This window comes from Corvus cornix, chromosome 11 (assembly GCF_000738735.6).
Source record: "Corvus cornix cornix isolate S_Up_H32 chromosome 11, ASM73873v5, whole genome shotgun sequence".
Taxonomy (NCBI): Eukaryota; Metazoa; Chordata; class Aves; order Passeriformes; family Corvidae; genus Corvus; species Corvus cornix.
This window is the reverse complement of record NC_046341.1, coordinates 3,732,197-3,747,322: the sequence shown is the minus strand read 5'-3', so window position 1 is coordinate 3,747,322 and position 15,126 is coordinate 3,732,197. Positions and strand designations below refer to the sequence as shown.

At 40.9% G+C, this 15,126-nt stretch overlaps 1 protein-coding gene across 1 annotated transcript in view; it reads left to right on the top strand.

Annotated features, from left to right (window-relative positions):
• CDH13 (cadherin 13) overlaps positions 1 to 14,832 on the top strand; it is a 447,757-nt gene extending 432,925 nt beyond the window's left edge. Inside the window, exon 14 of the mRNA XM_010403504.4 lies at positions 9,416 to 14,832. Within this exon, the coding sequence (XP_010401806.1) occupies positions 9,416 to 9,423 (8 nt within the window). The 3' untranslated portion in view covers positions 9,424 to 14,832. The remainder of the gene's footprint in view (positions 1 to 9,415) is intronic.
• The last annotated feature ends 294 nt before the right edge of the window (positions 14,833 to 15,126 follow it).

Below are 15,126 nucleotides of genomic sequence, written 5' to 3'. Positions count from 1 at the left end.
AGCGTTACCTCTCACCCAGCTCATTTTTCAAAGCAACAGCAGCCCCTGAATCTCTTGTTTACCCCGTGTTATTTGTGCAGGAACATCAAATGGCTGAAAAGTGAAACAATGCATTCCTGAATGGCACCAGAACAAGACAAATCAGAGCAGGTTTCAAATGGAACAGACCTTTAAGGTCACTGCTCTTTTCATTACCAGCACAGATTTGTTACCTGCACATTCCCACTTTTCAGCCTTTATTTTGAGTTACTTGGCTTAGTTTGAAACAGTCAAGTTGCTTTTTTTTACTTCAGGACTCAAAAATTCAGTTTTTACAGTAAAATTTTTGGGTTTTCCCAAGAAAAAAAGAAAAAGTTCATCCTTGTTCCATACAGTTTTGAAGAGGAACCATCAGAGGAAGGGTTCCCAGTAGGTGAATTTGCTAAACCAAATACTTCTTGTTTGTTTCTTTGTTTGTTGGGTTTGGGTTTGGTTTTTTTAGCATTTTAGGTTGTCTTAGTGCTTTTTAATCTTCTACAACAATTTTCTACTTTTCAGAGTAGTGTTATTTAAAAATAAGTTTAAAAAAAAAGATCAGTTTAATTAACAAGAGTAAGGAAGTTTGCCAGATCCATTTTCCCATTTCTGAGAAATGAAACGTCCCTACTTTGGCTAGCATTACAAAAACCATCAAAATGGGGAGTGTTTTGCTATGAAAGGTGCTTTATTGGGGTGGCTGGGGGTTTTTCTGCACTGCTCTAATTTGAGTTAGATTGGTGCATTAGAGAATTACCATGTAGGTACCTAAAGTATCACCTAAATTATGCTCTCCAAGTAATTTGAAATTGCTGATATTTAGTGAGTTCCAGTGGTGTAAATCTCACCTCCCAAACCCAATAATAACAGCAGCAATATCCACTATCACTCCTTACCTTTGTTACAGATGCTTTGGCCCACATTAACATTATTATTATTTTTGCTGCTAATTATCACTGAAATAGATGCTTTCTTCCATGCCTGTATGAGAAATACACCATTTTTATTTGTGTCCTTAACGATTTTGTTTGATTATTAAAGAAAGGATGGCTTGGGGTTTAATGGATTTCTTCAATTCAAGCCAGCCTTGATTTGAATTTCCTTGTTAACACAGAGCTGTGTCCATTCTTCTGATTCCTCTGCAGGTTTATTCAGTCCTGCAATGTATTGTACAGTTGGCTTTGGGAGCCCACCTAAAGTTAATGGGGCTTGAAATGGCCCAGAAATCCATATGGATGTCCATAATTGGAGACAGGATGTTTGTACACCCGGTCGGAGAGACAAGACAAATAGAAATGCCCCCAAATTGCACATCAGCATATTTAAAATGTGTTTAATAACACTACATTTTATTGAGTCAATTATGTGGGAAATGGCATTTTACACGCATTTGAAACCGTCCAAACATGCTCCAGAAGTGCAGAGGTGAACAAATAGGACAGTTCAGAAGCTGTGTGTTTGGAATGCAAAAGGGAGCCACGTTAGCAGCAAATGCAGCTCCTTCCCTAAGAGCTGCAATATTATTCCTGGTGGTCATTCTGGAGGCACGAAATGGACATTTAAAGAGATTGGTTTGATAGGCCACTTAGTGTTGTGAATTCAAGTGAACACTTTTATGTTTTCATTTTCTCAACAGTACTTCACAGTAATTGTTGATATATAATATTTTGTGTTTCTTTTCTGAACAACTTCTTAAAGCCACATAAATATCGAATTTCAGATAGTTATCATCAGAACTGCTGTGGAGTGGCCTATGATTAAAAACTAGCATTGACTATATGACCAGTTGAAGTATTTTTTTCTGCCATTAATGGTCGCTATACACCATAGGACATTTGTTTCTTTTCACTGTGTCTGTCCTTGGATATTTCCTCACTCTATAACATCCAAATAGCTCAATGTAAACAGCTTTCTATTCAGATTTGGGTGGGATATTAAAGATCAGGAGGAGATTTGTTGTGCCTAAAGGTTTGATGGTGTTGCCTTTGCTTTTGTAATACCCAGTGGAAACTTACAGAGCCATTTAAAGGGCCACTGATGTTTGGAGCATTTCAGACTACATCTTAAAGCCTTACTTTATCCATATAACTGATTGGGATATGGCATTGGTTGGTATTTAGGTAAGTGCCATGCTTAGGAGTAGTTTTTCAAAGAATTTGAAATGAGCAGGTTGATACCAACACAGCCAACCCTGGCAATTTTCTAGTTTGGTTTTTCCTTTTCTGTGGCTTCTAAGCATAATACATTCCTCTAGTTTTTATTCTTTCTCAATAAGAATTTCTTCAGATGATTAATTTAGGATTTCAAGAGGGGTTTAGCCTATACCTACAGATCAGAATGTGTCTGGACTGTTCATGTCCTACTTATTTAAAACTGATGGTAACCCGTGCTGTGCTGCTGTGGGAGAGGAGATCTGACTGCCTGAGCAGTTTCCACTCCTTTAAAAGGTGGGCTCCCTGCTACAGCTGATGCATTGCATTCTCAGCATCCATATGAAGAAATCAGCAGACTTGTTCAATGCTGCTATTGCAAAACTGTACTTATTCATTTCACTTGTTGAATATTTTCAACCATTCAGGTCAATTTATCAGATTAGAGCATGGGAAAATATCCACAAAGGCTGTAGGCAGCCACCTCTGCAATTGTTTCATTTCAACAGAACTGGAAAATGAAGGAAGCATTTATTCCCTATTCCCAACATTGCTTTGGGAAAGTATCCAACTGAAATTCACATCAATTTAAAAAAATAGTAACGGACTACATCTTGGCCATTCTACCCTAAAACTACCCTGCCTCCCACTAAGATTCTTCATAGCCCTGGAGAACAGGAATTACATTAGAAGATGTTTTATTTGATAAACCTAGGGGAGCACTGGGCTGGGTAGCACACAGCCTTGTATTTCTAAGCAAGGAGAGTCGGAATTTTACTTCACCTGAGCAATTTTTCTTTCAGAGAGTGTTTCTTTTATGCACTTCTTAAGAACAGCTCATTACATGGGGACATGACAGGGAAGAGGAGAGGCGCAAACGAGGATTCAGCAGTGCCCTTGCCAGGGTCAGAAGAGCACTTTGGGTTCCACCAGCCCTGCTTTGGATCTGTCACTGCAGCCTTATAATAAAATACAGAAATAAATATTATAATAAATATAATTATGATAAATTAGCAGTGTGAGACATATCTTCTGCTGGTGTCACACAGGTGAAATGATTTCAGCAGCAGGAATGTCTCCCCCATGAGAGCTGGTGAGTTGGGATTGGCACATTTCCCCTCTGCCCTGCCAATTTGGGCTGATTGCAGAGCACATGGCAGCATTTCAGTTTCTGAAGTTAAACACTGACACTGATTTACGAGAGCCCACCGAAGCTCTGAGGAGAATTATGAGACACTCATTTCACACACAGCCCTAATGCACACGGTGCTTTTCCTATCATTAACAACTTTGAAATAATTTCTCACATAAATGGGAAACAAACTGTGTGTGATGTCATAAGCTGCAAATTTTCAGGATAAACTCATTTACTTTTGTAGTCCTTATAAACTTTTGCCCAGGGTGTTATGTCCAGTGAGATCATCAGTTTGCTCTGGCTGATATTAACCCCAAATTTCTTAATAGCAGGATTGAAAACACAGGGGACCTGTCTGGAAACAGTCCTTCAAATTCAGTGAGATTTGGGGTGAAATTTATAATAATTTATAGGCACAGGGTGAATTTATAGGCACAGTGTTTCACACTGTGAAACTTCTGGTGTTGAAAGTTACCCATGGCAAATCACCCAGTGATGCACGTGAAAATCATTTCTATTTTCCTAAGTTCAAGGCTAAACTAATAACTATGCATCTAATTAATGACCTTTCCTAGATGGTAAATCCAGGAAAGAAGGACCTGGATGTTGATTAGCTGCCTAATCAGAAACACGGTGCTGATCTCTTCTATCATTTTTGTTACCTCTTTAGCATTACTGAGGTTTCAATAAAGTCCATGATGTAATGTAGACTTTTAATTATGCCAGATTAATGTAATATTTCTGATGAAAGGGTAATTGAAAGAAATGGAGCATGCATGAGCTGAACTCCAAACTCCAGCTGTGTTAACTCTCTTATTTTAATGGGAATTAAAGGATGAATGCATTTTGGGTAAAGCTCATTCCTGTACAGAGGGTCAGCGTGAAACTTAAATGCCTTTAATTTTTATGAGGTTTTAACTGCAATGTAGAAGCAGAATCTGTGTAATAGAGGGTGAGCTTGGTCTCATAAGGAACACATCTTTCAAAGGCTTTTAATTACTCAATTTAGACCTGTTTCTTTAAAATAAGCAGGGAATTGAGTCACTAATACGTAAATATATTCAGAGAAAGCTCAGGCTGCAGCAGGGAAAGCTGGGAAACACCAAAGCATTTTCTGAGATCAGAAGTTCTGCAAACACCATTGCTAATTGGCTGATGGGAAGAGTTCTGCTGGAATAAGAGCTCTTGGCAGCCTGAATCGTAGGGAATGAATTTACATCCTACCAGTTGCTTTTTTCCTGGAATGCAGATTATGAAATCTTTGTCTTAAATGATGTGCTTTTGTTTCCTTCATTTTCTCCTGTCGTGTAGATCAACAAGAGGAGCAAACCTGGAGTTAGCCCACTGTGAAAAAGGCTGAAAGGGAGCTGTAGTCATTGAGGAAGCCAATATTAGGAACCACTTGGGCTGAATTGGGTGGATTGCACCTTTTCAAACCAAATCAGCTTTTGAAACCCCAGTTCAGGGCTGTCCCTGGAAAGTTGGGCCACCAACACCAACTCTTCCAAATGCAGTCAACATCAATAGACTTTGGTTGGAGTAGAAAGAGGGGTTTTGTTCCATTTAGGTTTCTAAGTCATGAGTCTCCCTGCCCTGAACTGGGTACTTAGACCTATATCCCCATAGCATAATTATTATTAATAATGCTATTAGTACCTTAGATCCAGATAAAATCCACAGTGTTTGTCAGTTTTCTTGACCAGCACAAGCAAACATCCTCTTCCAATGCCAAAGCACTGATGCCAACAGCCACCAGCTGTTTATAAGAACCTGCTGTGCTTTCTCATCTGAGCCCATTGACCAGGAATGTAATAATTCAGAAACACATGGCAGTAACCCTGCCTTTTTCGCTACTATCTCACTGTTATCTTAGCAGGAATGAGGCTGAATGTGTCTCTCAAAATTGGTGAAGATCACATTAGAGACTCAAATGAGAGATATTTCTGGAGAAATAAGTTCCCTGTAGCTGTGCTCACATAGGTGCTGCTGGTGCATCCCCAGATTCCCAAGAGGAAAGGTGGGAGGGACCAGGTAAGAGCAAAAATTCCCACCCCACACCTTTGTGGCTTGAGTGCCTTGGGCAGCAACTCACTTGTTGTAGGTAATTTCTGTCAAATCTCATCTAAACCAGCGCATGGCGTGTAATAACTCTTGAGTGCTGAGGCCAGATATGGAGACAGAGCTGATAAAAAGAAAATAAAATAATTACTAGGCCTAATTATCATTAGTGTGCAGATCTAAACCTGCCAGGCACAGGCTTACCAGGGCATTAAGTTCTTAAAGGAAATAGTTCTCATTGATCAGCAAATGTGCTCCATGCATGCGTTATTTGCACATTTAATGCTCACAGTGTTCCTGAAATGCTAATATATTTTATGACCTATTGCCAGCAGCAATCATCTTTAAATCATATGTGTTATAAAATACATAAGAATGGGTTAAAAAAAAAATTTAAAACCAGTGCAACCCCTCGAAGTGAGTGGATAAACACCAGAATCCTCCAGGTGAGCTGGTTAGAGCTGGAGCTCAAATAAGAAGTAGACTCTAAAAATTTGGCTCTGTGAGAGCATTTCTGGAACTTTCATTTGTTCCTTCTTTATGGGTACAATAAAGAAAAAGAAAAGCCAACATGAAAACTACAATTCCTATACAGGAAACATTAATAAACATTGGAAATCCAGCTGGGAGAACAGACAGGTTTTAAATAAGGACCAGAGGCTCACAGCTCCCCAGTGAGTTTATAACAGAGCAGTTGTGTTGGTTTCAGTGGACTTCTTCACATTCAGGGTTGAGTTTTCTGGGCAGTACTTTGGTTATCCTTGATTTCTGTAGATTTTATGTTAAGGGAGTTACTGGCCAGAATGTTTGGCCAATTAACACCTTGCATGGCTGTATCAGACTCCTTGCAGAAAGTAAATTTGTAAACTGATGCTCTGTTATTAACCACAGGCACTAAAAGACTGATGCTCTGTAGGACAGAAGCAATTTCCAATCCACTTTGTGTGCAACAGAAAGAACCAAGATAGATTTGATCTTGCATATTCTTACTCACCCAAGATGGTTGGCTACTGAAATTTTACAGAGCATAATTTTGAATGTTGGATCTGATTTTCAGAGGCAAAAGCTACTCCTTTAATAATCCACCTGTGCAGAAGGGTCAGTCATCATTAATGGGTTCCAGGCAGTCCTTGGAATCAGATAATTCTTTTAACACACCTTCAGTCAAGGTTTAGTTGAATTCAGAGTGGTCTTGGCACCCTTGGCCAGTGCCAAGGGTTTCGTGGAAGTGTCAGCAGAGGCAGATGTTGGGACACAGCTTTCTACAGAAGGTGCCCAGGTTTCTTTGAAATCACGTCAGGGAAGTTGTCACCACGGGCTGTGAATGAGAAGAAAAACAGGTCATGCAGGGATAACCCAGAAATGTGCAGGGAGAAGGAGGCAGAGAAGGAGCCACAGAGATTTTGTCAAAGTGGTAGAGCAGGAAAATGCTATGTACAGCACAAGGCTGGCAGGAGATGAGCACACAGCAGCTTCAATTTGTCAAGGGCTCAGAAGAGATGCTGCAAACCTAACTGAGAGCCTGGGTAGGAGATTTAGCTGTTTGAATGGCTATAAAAGCCCTTTGGGACAATGTGTGAGAGAGAATCCTCTAGATTGACATAGCCTAAATATACAGACCTCGAAAGGAGATTCCATGACAAAAACCTCCTCTGGTTTGTTTGTGCTTTCAGGCTCGAACAAGAGGCAGGATGATGGTGTTGTCCTGAGCAATCAAAGGACTAGAAGGGAGTGCTTTAGGGGGAAGATTTAAGAGTGGAGTTGTAGCTGTGCAGAGCTGTCAGCTAAACATCCAAAAGGTATCAGAGCCAGAGGCTGACATTTTAGACTAAATGGAAAAGCAGGAAAAGAGAGTAAAGTCGCAGAACTGCCAGCACCAGTGTGATTGCTGAGCAGGAATGGATGGTGCTGCTGGGAAGGGGAAGAAACCAAAGTGGGGGGGAAAAAGGCTTCCTAAAAACACTGGACTGGAGGAATGAGGCAGAAGGACAGGCTGGAAAAGTGATTAGAGAAATCATAGTAAAATAATAGGAGGAGACTGTCCCAGGAGCCAAGGGAACATCAGATTTTCAGGCATGTGATGAAATGGATCAAAGGCAGCTGCTGGGTCAGAAAAGATGAAGCTGAGAAGCAATTTCAGTGGAAAAAAATCTAGGCAGGGATTGGAGGTGACAGAGTAAGGAATGGGGCAGTGCTTGCAGAGGCAGGTGGGGTAACAGGGAGGATCAAGAGCTTATTGTGAGAGAAACTGGCCTTCAACAGACAAAAAACAGCAAAGGGAAAAGATTCGTAATTAAAGCTGAACTAACGAGTTTTTGTACACCATTTACTCGGGAAAGGCAACGTGTATAAAAGGTAGAAACATTCATTACATCTGTCAATATAATGTAAAATATACAAGCTTTTCTTCAGGTGTGCACATAAATCACCAGACCCTGCCCTTTATTTACAGGCTGTTGGTGGAGCAGTTCACTGGCTGCTCCAGTTGGTGGGATATTTATAAATTTTGAGCTGGCAGATTTCTCTGGTGATGTTTCAGCCTGTGGATTGTACAGAAACTCAGTGCCACAGCTGCTGTGCATTCATCATGTGCAAGTGCCTGTCCTTAGCAGGAAGACCTCCAAGGATCTCCTCAGGATTCAGAGCAGCTTCGTCAATCCCAGAGCCAGCATTAGTTCCTTTGAGCCAGGATTAAACAAACGCCCTTCGATAACACTAAGCTTCGTTGGGATCTGGAAAGGCTATTTTTCAGGTGGTCTGTGAGATCAGAGCCTCAAATTCTCTCTCTTCACTGCCCAGGAGATCAAGTTGTTTACAAGAATTTAGTTCTAGCTGGAATCCCTAATCCAGATATATCCAAACTTTGGCAGTCATGACTATAAATCTCCTATATGTGAGTCTGGATCCTGATTTTGTGGCCAGACCTTTTCTTTAAGCAGCATGCTAAAATTTTATCCACATGCCAAGCAATTCCAGATTTGGAAATCTCAGTTAAATTTCTCACTTCAGTGAGCCCCATCCATCAGGCCCTTTGTGGATTTCTTACACTTAATTTGTTTTATTTACCTTTGTTTACCAGAAGTGAGGTGCTGCAGGGAAGGGGCCAGGCAGGTGTTGCCATCCAGGTGCCTGCATTGCTGCAGAATTCAATATTAACATCAATTCAAATGACAAGAAGAAAGAAACAGATAAAGTAAAACAGCCTTATCAATAATTACATTAAATTCGACTTGCCCCAAAAGGCAAACAGATCATTAAAAATTTTTAGAAGGCACAAACCAGCACCTAACACTGACCATTACATTTCTGTGGTTGTGACAAAATTATCAATATTGCAATATTACAATCTTTTAAGTGCACAGATGCAATAAATGTTAGACAAACTTTTGCTGAGTGAATTTTGATGTGTCCTCCCCCTGGTTTTACAGGCTGAGTGTGAGGTACAGCTAGTGCTGGATTTGCTCTTAAACTCTCCTTTCTTAACTTCTTTACTGCCTCGGTATTATCTCTCCCATCTAAGCCAGAATTCAAGTTGTGCCACCTTCACTTCATTTAATAAAAAACCCACATCAGTCTTATATTTCTGTAACAATATTGATATGATACATCAGGCTTGTATCCTCTGCTCTATTCACAAGCTGTAAGGCACTATCAGAGTGGTATTTTTCAAAAAATATTGTTTGTTTGCTCTTTGCTTGTCAGGGTGTGCGGGGAGGGAGGGACTGGCATTTCCTTGTTCTCCTGCACAAATGTAACTGATGGAGGTGTCCAAGGCAGGGATCAGGTCCTGGCTCAGGATTTATCCTCATATTTCCACACCACATCTTCCAGAATTACACCACAAAGGTCTCTGACTGCCCCACTGACATTTTGGGGGTTTCCTCTAGGAGATTTCTGCATTCACAAACAATTGCTTCTGGACCCAGGTAATTGATATTTAACTGCTGGCAGTGTACGTGCACTCAGCCAGCTGCTTGAGTGGGGGAAAAGAAACCCAAATAGTTAAAAGATGCTGTGATTTGCATAGCAATACTCACCCCCATCTCCCATCCTTTAGGTCTGTAAGAATTCCTGCCATCTGAAGCTGTCCTACCGAGTTGCCATGGCAACGAGAAGAAGAGAAAAACCGTCAGATCTGAAGATTGCAGTTTACAATTACTGTTCTTCACTCCTCAGCCTCAGTTGCTCCAGTTTAGTTTGCAACCTCACTCAATCTGTCCCACTGTACCTTGGTGTTCGACAGCCTCCACCCCTCCTCCCTTTACCCATGGATTCCTCCTGCAGGACACAAGGTTTACTCAAAATTTTCTCTGAATGTTAAAAGACCATGACATCCAAACCCAACCTTGGGGGAGCAGAAAAAAAAACAAACCAGATTGACTCCATTTTTTTCTATCTGTTGACTTGTTGCTATTCAACTGTTCAGAAAATATTTTGTTGTGGGTTAGTATTTGTATATGTATGAGTGTATGTATATATATATATTTATATAGAGAGAAGAGTTATACCACAGGTTTAGCTTTTATAAAATGTTCATCTGGAGTGTGCAAAGGGAGGGAGCAGAATAATACAGCCACAGATGAATTGTAGCTGTACCACCATGGCTAAGCCTGCTGTGTTTGCCGTTTAGAGCGTGGCCAGGAGGAGCGAGCCCGTGGCCACCCCACCCCAACCAGGGCACCGACGTGGCCCTTCTCGTACCTCAGGTTCAGCAAACAAGAAATGCAAGTCCCCAGGGCTTGTTCCTGACCTGAACTGCTCTTCTTGGGCCCCAGAGGGAGTTGAGGATGCAGGAGGAGCAGCCAGCTGTGATCCGTGTGCAGCTCAGCCTGATTTGAGGGGCTCAAGGGGTGAAACGTTTGCTGGGGCAGGTGACAAAATGTCAGTGAGCTCTGCAGGTGAGAAGCTGAGTCAAACAGCAACGCTCAGTGTTTGCCAGAGCACTGGTCTCTCTCTCAGCCTCTGTGCCAGGAGGAGCACAGGTGCCCTGTTCTATAAATACCCTCACAAACACACAAATCCATAGTTTTGGGTATATATATATACATACATACACACGTACACACAGTTTCCAGTTAAGAGTAACAAGAGCATTTCTTTGTGTGTGTAAACTTACCACACTCGTTTGCAGACATGGGAAAAAAGGGTGTTTGTTCTCTATGAATGTGGATCCTTTTTTATTCTGTGAGCATGTAAGGTCAAAAAAAAAAATTCCTTCTAACTGTATGAAGATGATCATCTTGTTAATAAACTGTAAATGATCCATCAAAGCTCACACCAAATTTTTATAAAATTAACACAAAAAGTATACTAGTGACAGACTGTGGCTTTTATTAGAGCTTGCCAGTAACTAGGGTAAGGTAAGTGTCTTAGAATATTTTAATAAACTTGCTTATTTAAAGTTTAAACAAGAAAGCTTCCTTATGCAATAGAACTTTGCAGCTGCATTCCTTAGTTAGCATTTTTACAGTACTTATGGGTCATACTCTATGGCATCCTTACTACAGTGAGATTATGAGCATATCTTCCACACCACGTCTATGTTTCAATAGTAAAGATTTTTGGAAACATTAAAAAAAGTCCAAACATGGATTTAGTTTCCCATAATGCTACACTAGGTATTAAATGTGTGTTGGTGGTTAAAATTTGCTGTACAATAGCTTTTTCTCTGACTTCCTGTATTGTACCAAATATGAAACAGGTTTTTTTTCTTTCTTCCTTTTTTTTTTAATCAAAAGGAGTAATAACAGCAGCGACAGAGGAAAAATGAGTTTGTGTTGTGAGCTTTCCTAACGTTGTAGATTACTTGATAAGATATGAGCTGCCTTCAGACCAGTTTTTCTCTTCCAGCTTAACTCCTGCAGTCCTGACCAAGTAAAATCTCCCCCTGGTCCCTGCAGGAGCTGCTCGCTCTGTGTCACCAAAGTGGCACTTCAGGGTCAGTGGGAGCTGGCCAAGGACACCAGGAGTGGCTTTGGCAGCTTCAGGCATCCCAGCAGGGAAGTGCCTGATCCCAAACATTACCATGGGCACGCTTCTCATTCTTTCTCCCTGCCCATACCTTGTAATGACCACGTGCTGCTGCTTTGCCATCAACAATCACATCTTTTTTTAAAAATATACATATATTGTTTTCAAGCAAATTTTTTCCAAAAGGAACAATTCAACCAGTGTATGGCACCTCTGGAATTCCAACATGTATGTTCAATGAATGCACCCAAAGACTTTCTGCACCCTGTGCTTGGAGCTACGAAACCTCTATCTTGAATAAAAGAAATTATATTACCCTCCCCCACAAATACTCTTTTCTACTTGGTTTTTTCCTCTCTCCACCCAGCAAAGCCCACCTCTGGAAAGACCCCCTTGACTTTAGGGTCATTTCTATCGAGTCCCAGAGAAATCTCCCCTTCCCTGCTTTAAACCAAGGCTCACAGAGCATTTGGCGAATCATTCCAAGGGCATCCAAAATGAGGAACAAGGAAAAAACTCTTCTGCCTGGAGCTACACCAACAATGGGAAGACTCTTCCAACCACCCTGTGCCCAAGGAGAAGACCTTTCTTCTTGGATCCACTGCAACTTTTTGATGTGCAGAGGGATCAGAGTCTGGCTGAAGCTCTGACCTGAGGTGCATCCAACCCTCCAGTCCCATTTTCCCTTTATTTCTGCTCTCACACATTAAAGCCTCCCAGCCTTTCCCAAGTGTCCCAGGCTCCGCAGGGAGCCGATCCCTGTCCTAGCTGACCATGCCAAGAGAAGATGAAGCTTCCATGTTAATGTTTCTCCCCATTTAACACAGATTGTGGCACGTTCAGAGCGTGACACACGTGAGGAACCACAGCAGAATCTGAGTTCTCCTACCTGAATAAAGGGTGTCATTTCTGACTCAACAATCCATTGTCCATCTCCTGAAACAAAGGAACAACAATGGTTTATCCATTTTCCTACAATATAATGAAAAAGCAGAAAATTTACAAAACTGGTTGTGTTATTTCCTAATAGTTGATTATGTTTAACATTTGTTCAGCCAAGCTTGCTGTTTTTATAGCATGTCCCTTATTCCTACCCAGCTGTTCTAGTCCCACCAACATTTACTTCAGTCTGTGTTTGTAGATCCATAAATGCTGTCTAGAGTCAGAAAGGCAGTGAACTTGTTGATTATCATTTTGTAACATGCACAAAATTTTTTTGTTGGTAAAAACCATTTCCCTTGGAAAGACTATCTGCTGTTGAAACAAAAATTGGGAATAACAATCAGTGACAGGGGTTTATTAGCAAGAAAAAGGTCTTGTTCTTGGTGTTGCTAACTGAACCCTGATCTGTGCTTCTCGTGTGTGCTTTTCCAATATGCCTGTGTGCATTTATTAATGTCCATTTTGTTCGGTAGCTGTAGGTCTGAAGAGTAAAAAGGGAAACGAGCTGCATTTCCTGCTGGGGGTGGAGGAGAATTAGGTAAGAGTGGAACACGGGTAACACACTCCCTGAGCCCCGTTCTCACCATGTGTACATTGCTGTAAATCAAACAGAAACTCCTTCACGAGAACTGAGATTCAGTTAATCATATTTAGATGAAATTTTTCATCTAAACCTCCCCACATATTGCTTTTTGCTGTGAACAGCAAAGCTGCAAGATTTGTCACAGGATTGCTGAGTGCTTACGCATTATCAGAAGTCTGGGGTTTGTGACATCCAGAGAACCTGAGCCACCCACAGGTGACTCGTGCCCTTCACTGACCACCTGAACGTGTCTTCTAAGGCTCCCAGAATAATTTGGTTTAACCTTTATTTGAAATGGCCAAATAATTTGTCCTGGTCTCTTACAGAATAATTTTTTTGGATCACTACAATACAAACCTCATTTATTAAATTATGGACTTACAAGCAGTTTGTAGGGCTCTATCTGAAATGCCTTATCACTACAAAAAGACATATATTATACTGACAACTTTTGTCTTTCATTTGCAAAGGCCTCTTGTCTGACATACAGAGAAAGCTGCCAATTTTCTTCTCAAATGTTACTAATTCACTTGTAGCAGAATTCTGTACAGAAATAATTTTACCTCACTTGGTCTAAAGGCTAAGTTACTTTCAGAATATGTTTAAAAATGTTTTATTTAATTTAAAAGAAGAATAATTATATTAAAGTCACATTGGCTTGAGAACACCAAGTCTAAAGCAAAACTCTGCTCCTGTCTTGCCTTTATTGCATCTCTAGAAACTCTCTTGTCTGAGAGATCCCATCCAATGCTAACAACAAGAAAAATAAAGTAGCAATTATTTTCTTTCCATTAGCTCTGTGCTCTATAATCTTTAGAAGCAACATGGTGTACATTAGTAATTATCATTATAACCATTCTATTTAAAGCAGGTATAGCTGAGTCTTTCCTACATAAAGCACATAACCCACTGACTGCCCCATTCTATTGCCTCACACCAGGACACACGAGCTGGTTTGGGTTTGTCCCAGTGGAATGGATGCACTCTCCCACTCTGAGTGGAAAGTTTCTAGTTGCACAACTGCTATGTGTGTATATATGTAGATATATAGAGATATACACATATAAATATATATATAATATAAATGCAGGTGGAAGGAGACTGGCACAACATGGGGACTTGGAATAAGCAGTTTAATTCCCCCAGTTAGGGATGAATTCACGAGATAAGGGACAGTATGGGCTACATGTTTTGAACCAGTCTGCTTTAAAGCCAACTAAAAAAGGCAAAAAACCCACACTCTAAACCCTAGGCTTATCCCAACTCTCCTGTTGTATTTCTGCCACCTTGAGCTGTCCCCTCGTACCACAGTTATATCATTTGAAGATATGCATCATTGTTTACTGACTCATATTTTTGTTGTCTGTGGATCAGCAGGTCACCAGTAGTGGAAAGGGAAGGGTTTAGAGCCAGAATTCCTCATTCCTGAGCTTTCAGTGGGATAGCTGCTCAGGAAAGTTTCATCCAGCCTTGAACATTACACTCCTCCTCTGCATCAGCAAGTGACTGTACTCTGTAATTTGGGGTGAGATGAATGCAGTCTAGAGCCAGGCTGGGTGTTTGGATGTGCACACACCCCCTGCCTGGGACTGGGACTGAGGAATAAATCTGTGTCAGGGGGACTGTGATGGGGAACTCAGCACAAACAAGTTGTGTTGTTGCTGCTATTTCAGCCAGAACCCTCCTGTAAAACCACATCTACCCCATAACACTCTCTGTCCCTTTAGGTTACCATCAAGATTTTTCTTTTATTATTGTTTTTTTCTTTTTTAATAGTTCAGGCAAGGAGAAAAATATTTTGTTTGATTTTCAAGATGCTTAATTCAGCTACTTTTCCAGTCAACCGTTCCTTTGGGCCCTAGTTGCTGAATCGCTTGCTGTTTCTGAGGTGTAAATAAACGTTTTGATTTATGACGTGGTTGCAAAGAAACTTGTAATTTATTTGTGAAATGCTCAAATAAAGGATGTATGGGCTTTTACCTTCTGTCTGGATGTAGACCTCACTGCAGGAATGGAGGGCCATAAAATGACCTCCAGACTGGCAAAGGAATGGAATAACCTGTGTTAGATATCAGAAACCCCAGGGTGTTCTTAGTGAAAGAGAGAAATTGAAGCCTTCACCTCACCACGATGTGGTTTGAGAATGAGAATTGGGAGCTTAAAGAGGTAAATAGAATCACAGGGAGTGGTTTGGGTTGGGAAGGACCCTAAAAACAATCTTTTGAATGATCTAAAGATCAGGGACACCTTCCACCACACCAGGTTACTCGGGG